This window comes from Coffea eugenioides, chromosome 4 (genome assembly GCF_003713205.1).
Source record: "Coffea eugenioides isolate CCC68of chromosome 4, Ceug_1.0, whole genome shotgun sequence".
In the NCBI taxonomy this organism is placed as follows: domain Eukaryota; kingdom Viridiplantae; phylum Streptophyta; class Magnoliopsida; order Gentianales; family Rubiaceae; genus Coffea; species Coffea eugenioides.
In genome coordinates, this window is record NC_040038.1 from 11,091,705 (window position 1) to 11,104,117 (window position 12,413).

At 34.5% G+C, this 12,413-nt stretch overlaps 1 protein-coding gene across 1 annotated transcript; it reads right to left on the reverse strand.

The window, feature by feature from the left end:
- Positions 1 to 3,074: 3,074 nt before the first annotated feature.
- Positions 3,075 to 3,663, reverse strand: LOC113769012 (cytochrome P450 82A3-like). The gene is made up of 2 exons (XM_027313502.1): positions 3,214 to 3,663; positions 3,075 to 3,095 (listed from the first exon to the last, which is right to left on the reverse strand). The coding sequence occupies exons 1-2, from the start codon at positions 3,661 to 3,663 to the stop codon at positions 3,075 to 3,077; spliced, it is 471 nt and encodes a 156-aa protein (XP_027169303.1).
- Between the last annotated feature and the right edge of the window lie 8,750 nt (positions 3,664 to 12,413).

Here is a 12,413-nt window from a genome sequence, read left to right on the forward strand (position 1 = left end):
AGAGGGGAGGAGAAGGGGAAAGGGTGGAAAGGGGTGGCGGGAGAGGGGGTCGGTGCTGGGAGGGAACGGGGAGGCTACACAGAACGAAGAAGAAGAAAAAGGAAGAAGAAGAGAAGAGAGAAAAGAAAAGAAAAAGGAAAGAAAGAAAAAGAAAAAGAAAAAAAAAGAAAAGGAATCAAAAAATTTTTTCATTTTACAAAAACTCCTACAAAATTTTTCACCTTACAAAAACTTCTACAAAAAAAATTTTCACCTTACAAAAACTTCTACAAAATTTTTTCAAAAACTTCTACAGTACACTACAGTAAAGTTTTAGACAAACTCCCAAAAAACTCAGGTTCCAAACAGGCCCAATAAAACACACTTAAAATACTCAAAATATGCACTTATCAAATGTGTCCACGAAAAAAATTTTAAGATTGGAAAGTGAGAATAATCAAAAACATGAAGGTAGCAAACTGGATTTAGTCCGCATTAGATGTCATCGAAAAGTATTGCTTCAATATTTTCTCTTTTTGTTTAATTCGTTCTGTGAAATGTATTTCTTTCTTTTTTTAATCAACTCTTGTAAATCTTTATAAGTTGACAAATGATTATGCAAAATGGCTTGTCTTTCTCTTCTTTTTCCGCTTTTAAGTTAGCCGTCAAACCAATTACTTAAGTTAATGTTTTGCTTCCCTTTCCAGATTAGTGCTATAAAGAAAGGCCTAATGACAGACCAATTGGGTGGATTTTGAACCACTCATTTTGCCATTTGAATTAATTACATTTCCCTGTCTAGGAGAATTGTCCAGCTTACAAAATTAACCACATAGTTGGCCCAATCAATCACAGTCCACTATTTCAAAAAACCAAACATTTATCAAAGAAGCTTCCTCCATTAGTGGATTGCTGTAACGACTTAAATTGCTATTAATTACTCAAGATGTAGGATGGAAAAGTATGGTAGCAATTGAGACGCGCCATAAGCAGAGAAAGAGATAAGCTGTGAAGAGGTTTAGTTGATTTTTTTCCTTCCCTCTTTGTTTCCATTTTCTATTAGTTAGCACTGAGTTGTTTTTGTTGATAAGGGAACTAAGCAGCCGCTATTCGAGAGTGTGCGCTGAGTAAACTTGATCCTGTGTAATAACTCACCAATCACACGAAGAGATAAGATGTATTAGGCAAACCTTACGCGACGAACGGAAGTCTCAGAAAAGGTTCGAACTTAGGTAAACAGGAAAGTATGATATCAACTTTACTATATCGTGTAACACAAGAGACATTGAGTTACTTTAGTTAGCACTGAGTTGTTTTCTTTTGAACTTTTTTCAGATGGTGTTTGGGATTTTCTTATATACAGCTGCCTATTAAAAGGGTCAGGTTGCATTTTGATCAGATTACACGATCCTCTCTATAATTTGGCAAACTTCTATCGGGATTAATGCATTTCAAGGTAGGGCGCATTTTTTGCCCTCATCATTAACAAGTAGATCAGTGTAATTAAACCAACTTTCATAGACTAAATAATATTTGGACAAATCTCAGGAAGGTACGTGACACTAACAGAAGATTTTAAAAGCATAAGCTTACCTAATTGACTTGAAGAACAAATCCAAATCTAACATTAATCGCTATAGAAAAGAAAAGGTAATAAAATAACTACCAGTAATACTAATACGAACATATTTATCTTTTCAACAACAAATCTTATTGAAATAAAAGTAACGGAATACCAACTGGCAGTGATACCAAATGGTTACCAGTTTATGTGGTCTAATACAGAGTGGTGAATTCAATAATTTACAAAACTATGAAATATATTTTGTAACTAGTGAAACATAACCATATTTAGCCAATTGTCCACTTGCTGCTCATGTAAAAGCTTTAGGCACAAGCCATGGTTCCGTTTTAACCATCTAAAATTATTCATAAAGTGCATGATTAGGCAGGCGTGGCTTGATGAGCACCTCCAGTGGAGTAGTCTTGCACAAGCGCGTACCCAAACCTTCAGTCATGTCCACTGGTAAGTTTGATGGGGTTGTGAATTCAAAACCCTGCAGCAATCGGGCAACGATCAAGTATATCACCTGTGTTGCCATTAGCATTCCTGGACATGATCGTCTTCCAGAGCCAAAAGGGGTGAAGGCATAATCGAGGCTATAGCCATCGTCATGCATCTTTCGGGGACCATTGCAACTATTCAAGAATCTCTCTGGTAAAAACTTATCTGGTTCCGACCAAACTCTTGGGTCGCGATGCAGTTTCCACACGTTCACCAACAATAAAGTATTTTTAGGAATGAGGTAGCCGCCAACGGTACAATCTTCGATGGCTCGGCGTGGCACGGATATAGGTGGTGGATATAGGCGGAGTGTTTCTTTCGAAATAGCTTGAATGTAGGCCAAACTCTTGATATCTGATTCTTCTACCCATCTGTCTTTACCAACATGTCTATCTATCTCTTCCTGCGCTTTCTTCATGACATGTGGATGGTTTAGTAACAGGGACATGAGCCATGTTAAGTGTGTTGATGTGCTTTCAAACCCTCCTACGATCAGAGTCTGCAAAGTATAGATAATATGGTGAGTAGTTTCTCGGTGAATAAATAAAGTCCCATGCCGTAAACACATGCAAAAGCTTGATACTATGTTAGTAGTGGAATGTGTTGGGCTAGTTTCCAACCGATTTTAAAGATTTGATTTTAGGTTTTGACTCTCAAAAAACTATTTCATTGTTTTTTTTTCTCCTTTCAAGGGAGAAAACCTAAAATCTAATTTTTAAAATAAACTTTTGAAAATAAACTGTCATGGTGCTATGAGAAAATGTCCAAGGCTGTGAGATACATGAAAAATCCTAGCAAAAACCGTGTAGAAAGTTGAGAGATAAAGATACGGTGAAAGTGTGGCAGCTTACCATGATTGTGGCCTTGATCGCAGTCTCCCTCGAGTATCCAAACACAGACTCGCTTTGGATTTTTGAAAGCAACACATCTATGAAGCCTTTCTCATCTATTGTCTCACTATTCATCCTTCGCTGAGTATGCTCATCCCACAAATCCTGAACAACAGCGTCAAGCTCTTTCGCGAACCCCTTCATGGACTTAATGTGCCCTCCTATATCAAGCCATTTCAAAAATGGAATTGGAATCATATCTGACAAAACAAATTGCCCGGCATAGTGTACAAGTGCCTTAAAAACTTTCTGGAATTGAGCATCTTTATTTGTGCCAACCTCAGTTTCACTGTATCTCATCCCAGAAACTTTCTTCACAATAAGATTCAATGTGAATTTCTCGAACAGCTTCCTCAATTCCACTTTGGCTGGACTTGCTGTACTACTTTTCCCATCAACATTGTTGGCCTTACTGAAAATTGAGAACAGTTCTTTCATGGTATTATCGACCTCTGAGACTCGGATATGCCTGACTTTCTCAAGCCCCCGAGTTGAAAGTAAGTCAAGAAAAACTATCTTTCGCATCTCGCGCCAATAGGGACCGTACGGTGCAAAACCAAAAGATGCATTGCCAAAACAAAGAGTTTCAGCAAAAACTGATTCAGGGCGTGAGGAAAGGGCTTTGTCACTGATGGTAAAGCAATCTTTAACCAATTCCCAGTTGCTCACGACAAGGGCTGGTGTCATACCAATGCGTAAGGCGAAGACAGGGCCGTATTTCTCAGCCATGGCTGCTAAGTTCCTCGCCACAGAACTTTTGGTATTAAAGCTAAGAAAGTGGCCTATGATAGGCAAGCCACCTGCTGCTTCTGGTGGATATGGGAGCTTACTTTTTGGAATTTGGCTCCTTGATTTCCATTTTCTTTGGAGTTGAAAAAAAGCAAGAACGGCTACAATTGTCACCAGATATGGAATGAATTCCATTTTCTGATTTCTCCGGGAAGTAGATGAGTGATGTACTGCTTAGCTTCTATCAGCTCTTTATATAGGGAAATTCTAGCAGCTTCAGAGCACAATCCCAATATAACGACACAGATATTATATAATGGGGACAATTCCATTTACGTTTTACACTTGCTTACATAATGGGGACGATTACATGGCATCGGCTGATGCAGCAATGTGGCAAAGTTCAAAACCACTTCGTTAATTCTGAAAATGACAGGAATTTAAGAGTTTACTTGTGAACGCTGAGCACAAACAGCCAATTCAAAGAGTTGAAGTATTTCGTATTCTTCCATTCTCCATTAACTACCTATAGTTAAATATTCCTCATCCAGTTCATTTTACTATCTTTTTTTCTCTTTCCGTGCATTATGAAGCGTGACATAGTAGAGATGTAGTAGTTCTTTATATACTGAAGTTAGAGCCTTCAAATATATTTGGCAGTTAATTTGAGATTTGTGCTTTTAATTGTTAAGAACTTCAAAAGAAGCTGCCTAAAGCGGTTAACGTGCATTGAACAGTGTCAAATTTCATCTGTGAACTGTGAAGTAGTAGAGTTCAGCACTGCTTGCTCTTGATGGACTTCGTACAGAAAAATGATCGCATGTCTATACAAAAGGAACGAAAAATGTTGAGTTGATTGTCAATAATTACAAGAACTCTATCAGATACCTTCCCTTTACGACATTTACAAGCTATTCAGGGTTCTTTTTTTTTTTTTTTGGTACGAAAGATATAATGCATTAAAAGAGAAATAAAAGAGTTAAGTAGCATTTACAATCCTCTTCTAACAGCCTACACATAGCTGTGGGTTTACAAGACATAGCCGGATGTTATTCCCATGTTTACTAAAAAATCTGTGCATCTGTTGGGTTCTCTGTAGATGTGCCTAATATGTGTTTGCTGGAAGTCCTGCAAGGCGCTCCTGCAATCAAAGATAATAGTGGAAAATTCACGAGTGTCAAGGTTGAGTGTTTAGAATGTCCAAGACAACTTTTGCATCCAACTCAATGATAAAATGCGAAATGTTAAGGGATTTGGCTTAGGCAGAGCCCATTCCTTAGTGCCCATAATTCAACAGCAATGTTGATAGCAGTTCCCAGGTTCCTGTAGAATTCCCCCATCCATTCTCCCATGTGATTCCTAATTAGGCCACCTGCTCCTGCTTTCCCTGAGTTCCTCAAGGATAATCCATCAGTATTGAGTTTGAAGAATCCCTGGGAAGGAGCTTCCCAATGAATATTGATCTGCTGCTTCTTTCTAATGGTGGGGCCCATTGATGGCCCCATATATAGAAATTCTGATAGGGCAAAACACCAGGAAAAAAAACTAGGGTAGATTAGGTTATAGGACATTTATCGTTGCAGGGAAAAAAAAAAAAAAAACTAGGGTGTTTTTGCAGGGTTCCACTGAATGTTTGGATTGCTCTTTTCTTGAGAAAAAAATTAGCATTTTCCATAAAAAAGTGTATTTTTTAATCATTTTGTTACCTTACAACAATTTTTTTTTTTTCTCAAAAGCTCTTGAAGAGTTGCAATCCAAACAACCTCTAAAATTAGTTAGTTGTGGAGGAACTTTGGTTCTTGTTAGTATAGGAAGCATTGAGTCAGGTGTAGCTAACTGATCGAAATTTAGCGAGGAAATTTTTATCTTTTGTTAATGAGATTTTTTGCAGAATCTTTAGAGGTGGGCACTGGCTATGCGTAGTCGAAATTTAGCATGGAAATTTCTATCTTTTGTTAATGCGATTTTTTGCAGGGTCATTAGAGGTGGAAACCGACTATGCGTAGTCGAAATTTAGCGAGGAAATTCCTATCTTTTCTTAATGAGATTTTGTTTAAGGACATCAGAGGTAGCACTGGCTATGCGTAGCACAGCCGGCCTCATCTAGGATGGATATAAATGCATACATTTAATAGACTGAACTGTACACTGGTTTCTACCGTACACTTGATTTAATTGTTTCGATCTGCACTCAGCTGTGAAAGCTGCTGATAAAAAACATTTAACACCAGTGATTGACGTTGTAACAACAGAATCATAGACTAGCACGATCAATATAAATTCACTCACCCTCAGATCTTTTATTTTTCTTTATAAGGGTAATAATGCCCCTTCAGAGAAGCATTGTTATCACATTGTTATCCGCTAAACTTGATCTAGCACGATCAATGTAACTCGTAATTTGCACGATTATCAAGGCGTGACGAGAATGATAAAGCACATCAAGTTTTTCAATATACATTGTAATAGGCATTATGTGGAAATGAGTTAGTTTTTCGTTTGTTCACCATCCAATTTTCATCAAGGATAATAGCCATGATACTTGAGGCTTTGGTTATGTAGCCTTTGCATTTGATGTCCGATAGCTAAAGAAAAAGATTCGGAACTAATCTTTAAGTGTTAATTGAGTCCCCAACTTCTCAGTTGTTCCTTAGCATTCTGCTATTCTTTACACGGAAGCCATGGAATAAAGCGATTGTAGGAATGTAGAAATTGATCAATATTCCTCAAAGTTCGTCTAGCTGATGTTACAAGGTACCAGCACAATTTGCACCTGGTACACTCAAGACAGATAATAGAATCTGCCGAAATAGACAGTGCAAGTACCATCCTTCGGTTTCCTTACTTCTGTTGAACATCAAGGCCATAGCCAAATATCATTTTGAATGCATTGTGTCACTTTAGAATTATAAATAAATTATTTAGTGTTTTTGAGCATCTGGGCAATTAGTGAACAGGTAAGAATCGACCCCATAATAAACAAATCGAATTCGAGCACAACATTAGCCTCGTATAGCAAACCACTTGGATAAGTTCTTGAAAATTGATATATCCATTAAACATAATCAATATAATATAAATGCATTGTATACGCTCAAATGTAAATATGTACACCTTCTTTTTTTTTCCCTCAAAGTAAATATACAAAAAATTAATGTTATTTTTTATAAGACAAAACTAATATATTTTCATATACTCTAAATCATGTACTATTCCAAGGGAGGAGGGACGGGTTGAGCGGTACGAGAGGAAAGAGCATAAGTAAGAGGTGCTATTCCCAAAAAAAATAGAACTAAATCATTCTAGAACTCAAGTTCAAACGCAAGTTTAGTTTGTTGAGTTGAACGAGTCAAATTCAAATTCAAACTCAAATATCTAAATAAACTTATGAATCGAATTTGAATCAAACTTGAAATTTGTATAATAAAAGAATGAATTTAAATACCGTATGCAAACCGTGTATGAACATCAAATAATATGTGAATAGCCTCTGAATATTAAGTGTTCAACTTAATTTGACTCGTTAAAAGATCTAATCTCAGTCATGCAAAAAATTTTCATCTAGTGGACCAACGCGTGCCAGTTTGCATGATAAACAATGACGTCGTCCTCCCATTAACAATCACGTATTTATAGCTTTATTAGTGTCAACCAAGTTGTTAACCATTTCCATCAATCCTTTTATCTTCTCGTCAATGTTTTAAAACTCGGACCGGTCAGTGAACCGGAGAGGTGGCCGGTTCGCGGTTCGACCGGTCCGACCGGTCCAACCGGCCGGTTCAAAGGTTCACTGTTTTTTTTTTTTTTTTTTGTTAAGTACTAAGCAGGTTTCATTCTACACTTGAACTTTACCAACATAACTTAATTTAAGTTATGATAATAATAAATTTTCTAAAAGTTATACATAAAACATGGAATGATAAATATAATTAAAATATCATAATTCACCATAAGTTTTCATAAATTCATTATAAACATAAATAGATACAATCCAAATGTTCACCAATTATCACAAAAAAAACACAAAAAATAAATAAATTAAATATTGAAATTCTTTTACAACCCTTAAAAAAATCCATAAAAGAGTTCAAGTTAAGACAAACTATTTGAATAGCAAACTTTTATCAGTGGCATGATAAGCAACCACACCACTTTCACAATTTCATCAACTTAAGCTGAAAAAGTTAAAATTTTATTATAAAAATATAAATCTAATTGCTCAAACTAAAAAAAACTAAAAATTTTTTAAAAACAAATATACAGTTAAACACATAAAAGATTAATTGCTACTAAACATTACTAATTAACATGTTATATTAAATTCAATGATCCTATACCATTAATTATTTTAAATTCAATTATCAATAGCTTCGATTATGTGCCAACTACCATATTTTTTACCAGCCCAATGTTATTATTTGTAATTCCTACACGGATGTGCACTACTTTTGCAAAAATTTCATCCTTAATTAATCGAATAAAAATAAAACAAAAATGAGGGAAACATATGAAAATTGAGGGGAAAAAGAAGAAAATGCAAAAAATCAACTAAAGATAATAATATAGAAAAAAAACCTTGAAAAGAAAAAAATTAAACTTACTAAGATGTTGGAAAACAAGAAAAGTTGAAATTTTCAACTTGTTTACAATTTGCTAAAGATAATAACCTAATAATAATGGTGAAAACTTGAGAAAATCTTGTTGTGGATATTTGGGTTAAAAATGGTTAAAAAGAAAAAATTGAAAAAAAAATAAGAGAAGAACTTGATGTTTTAATATATTTTTTAGTCAAGTAGAATTCTCAACAAACTTAAGTACAGTCTAGCGGTAAGATTGTCATATTTAAACTTGGAGACCCAGGTTCGAATCTTAGCTACACCATTCTTGATATTTTGTTGAAAAATTTAAAAAACCGCCGGTTCACAGTTCTTAACGGTTCGCACGGTTCGTCCGAGTTTCAACGGTTCTTCATGAACTTCCGGCTTTAGCATTAGACCGGACCGGTGACATGGCCGGTTCGCGGTTCAACCGGCCGGTCCGGTCCGGTTCTGAAAACATTGCTTCTCGTCCTGTTGACAGTTTTAAAAAGGTGGCTGAGCTTTCCTTTTTTTTTTTCTTATTAAACAAAATATGCACAAAAGTCTCCTACGGCTGTAGACAAGGCGGGAGGGTTTTTCTATTGTTGGTTAGATCGGGAGGGTTTTCCTATTGTTGGATCGATTGGGAGGGTTTTCTTATTGTCGGTTTGATCTGTTGGAAGTAAAGCGTCTTTGAATTTTAACCCTGTTCACGTGACTAAAGATGGGGGTAATTTCACAAACCTTCCCTGAGGTATCTGATGATTTTACTAAACTCCCTCAAAATTTTAAAAGTTACACTTACCTCCCTTATTCACGTAAAATGTCAATACTAGCCTTAACATTTTGATAAAATTTCCTTGCTTGGTGTGCATATACAAAGAATGGGATTTATAAGTATTTTCTTTTCTTTTTCTCTTCTTATTCTTTCTTATTATATTTTTTGCTAGTGAAATCATAGAAAACTATAAACACTAACTCTAAATGTTGAATTAGTTACTTCTTTTAACAACTTTGAATACCACCCAATTTTTATTTATTTATTTATTTATTTTTAATCAAAAGGGACACTAACTCAAAAAGAAATGGTCAAAACTACTACCAAACTATGATAATTCCAATAATTTAAAAATTTACAAACTCTAAATGTAGTATGATGATGCTTTCTTCTCTAATTTAGAAAAATATGCATCCTGTAAAATGTCATTAAAAGTATTCTATTATAATGTAGAACTATTGTCATAATTGCTTATCAAATAATAAATATGGTATTAAAAATTTAACACTATTTCCTTATAGTTGTGCTAACAATTGCTTTGGAAAGTAATTAAATTTTATAAGCTGAGGGTATTTTGGAGTGTTCATTTAAATTATTTACCAAGTCTAAAGTATGGTTATCAAAAGTGTAAAATCAAGAGATGTATATATAAGTTTTGAATCTTCGGAGGAGCTCAGTGAAATTGCAGAAATTTCAATGGAGGTTTAAGAAATTATCCCCTAAAGACATGAAACGTGTGCTTCTGGGGCTTGACATTGGTGATTCCTCCAACTTCTTGTTTTCATTATATTGCATGCTTGACTTCGATCCTTAGAATATAGGATCAGCCCGCAATAATCCTAGATGGATCCGTTTTGAAGAAGGATCCATTGTTGTACCTACTTCTGACTTAACCATTTGTCCATTCATCAAGACCTTATGTCCATTCATCAAGTTGACTTGCATGGTAGTCTGCTGTTAATTGCTTGTACTGCCTGCTTGATTCCAAGTCAAATGTTAGAAATGGATACTTAATAATCCATCGGCTGAGCCTTCTAAAGTCCACGGATCACTAATGGTCGTCTTTTTTCATAAGCCAACGTTGTATTTGGGTCCACAAGAAGAAAAAGGGCTGCTGACATTTATCTCTGTCTTAGACTCCTTGCAGGATGCCGTGATTCACTTGCCAGAGAGGCGAAAAATGCAGCATAGTATTATGGGATAATTTCACAAACCTCCCCTAAGGTTTTTGACAATTTCACTCGGCTCCCTTCAGATTTAAGAAACTACACTAACCTCCCTTGGTGTGATAATACGACTATAATGTCCTTCACTTAATAGATAATTCACAATATCATACAAGGGTTAAATAAAATCAAGAAAAAGAAAAAAGAAAAAGAAACCCTACCTCTTCTATTCTCCACTAACAGCCATTCTTTCTTTTTTCTTTTCTCTTACTCTTGTAAGCAACGATTCTTTTTTCATTTCTCTTATTGTCTCTTTGTCTTTCCTTTCCTCTTACTTTTTCTCTATATTCATATCTCTGTTTATCTTAATGATGACCAATCATACCATAACCATCTCTGTTTACTTGATGAATATGGTACTAGTTTACTTGCATGAGCAGATTTCATTGTCAACTAAAGAGAAATGAATATGCCTGTAGTGATGATAAAGAAATAAATAATGCAATTGATAACTAAGAAGCATGGAAGAAGAGAGATTAGTGGGAAAATTGTTGGGTTGATTATTATCCTGAAAACTTGTATAGAATGTTAACAAATGCATTTCATTTTCTTTACTTGATTAATATTGTTGGTTCTGGTTTTTGTTATGGATGGCTTTACTCTGTTTTACAATGTTAATACTCCATCTGTTCCATTTTGATAGTTCTAGTTTTTTTTCACACAGTTTAAGAAAAAGTAGTTAATTTTGTTGGAAAAACAAATTTAGATTGCTATTTTTCTAAAATACCCTTACATTAAATAAAGTTGGCTTTTCACATATCAATATGTTTTGGAAAATCTAAATGCATTAAATGGGGTATGTTATATTCAATACTAACAATCTATATTAAATAAGGTAGTTTATAGTAATAACAACTTACATTGAATAAGGGTATTTTAGAGAAATTAAAAGACAACTACATTCTTCAACTGGAAAATGGACTACAATTTGGGATAGACGAAAAAGAAAAACAGGACTATCAAAGTGGAAGGAGGGAGTATATGTTTCTGTGGAGGTCAGAGTATTGTTCTACTGGTGGTGGTAGGTTAGATTATTACTTGTTTTGCGACAGTGCTAGGTATTGAATTGAAGTTTAGAGTGTGAGTTTGGTTGTTGGTTGTTGGTTGTTAAGGGAGAATTGATTTTTCAAAAACATTTAGACTAGGATGATATTACAAGGCAGATGTTGGGATTTTTGAAACTGCTAAAATTCTTAAACTGTTCAAATTATTTGCTTAGTAGGTATGTCGCATGTTTGGAAATAATTAGATTTGGCATTGGAGTTTGAAATATTTGCTTGGTGGTAGTGTTGTTGCAAATTTGGAAAAAAGTGTTGAGAAAACAAGTTTTCTTTTGTGTTTTATAGAACAAGGGTAATTTAGGGTATTTGAGGAAAAATCTAGCCTGATGGGTTTATCTTATTACCTAAATAGTAAAAGCAAGGAAACTAGGTATAATTTCTAAAACTTGAGGGGAGCTCTCTGTAACTGTCAAATATTTCAGGGAAAGTTTGTCCAATTATCCCTAGTATTATATAAACCAATGATTAACACTTAGGATGTGTTTGATAAAATTGAAATCTGAAATCTGAAATCTGAAGTTTGAATTCATTAAATTATTAAATTGTTAAGTATTAAATCTAATACATTTGAATGCATATCACATTCAGTGATAAGTAAATATTTATCACTTAATTTTGGGAGCAAGTTTTGCCTTGAAAATTCAGTGCCACTTAATTAATTCAGATGTTCAATTTTTGTTTATCAAACGGTCTAAATATGTTAAGATCTGGATCCATTAAATTTAAATGCTGAATTGGATTATCAAATAGACCTTTAGTCTTGTCTACACCAAATAATGAAAACTGATTTGACATTTTTGCAATAAATATATAATAAAGGGCTCAATTAGATACGTTTGTGCGAGTGAATAGTTATGTCAAATAATTTTTTTTTTGTTATTTAAATGAATTATGCAATCGTATGAAAATGGTAAAGGGTCAAGAATGAGCAACTGAAAAATTTAAATGACTTAACAGTTTTGAAATGATTGGTAGTACTGGGGTTAGTATCCAGTTGGGAATATAACATTATTTAAATTTAGTAGGGGAATCCTTTTTTCTGGATTGCTTGGAACCCTCCACATTTACAATTAAACGTAAGATAGAAAATTTAGAAAGTGAGCTTGAT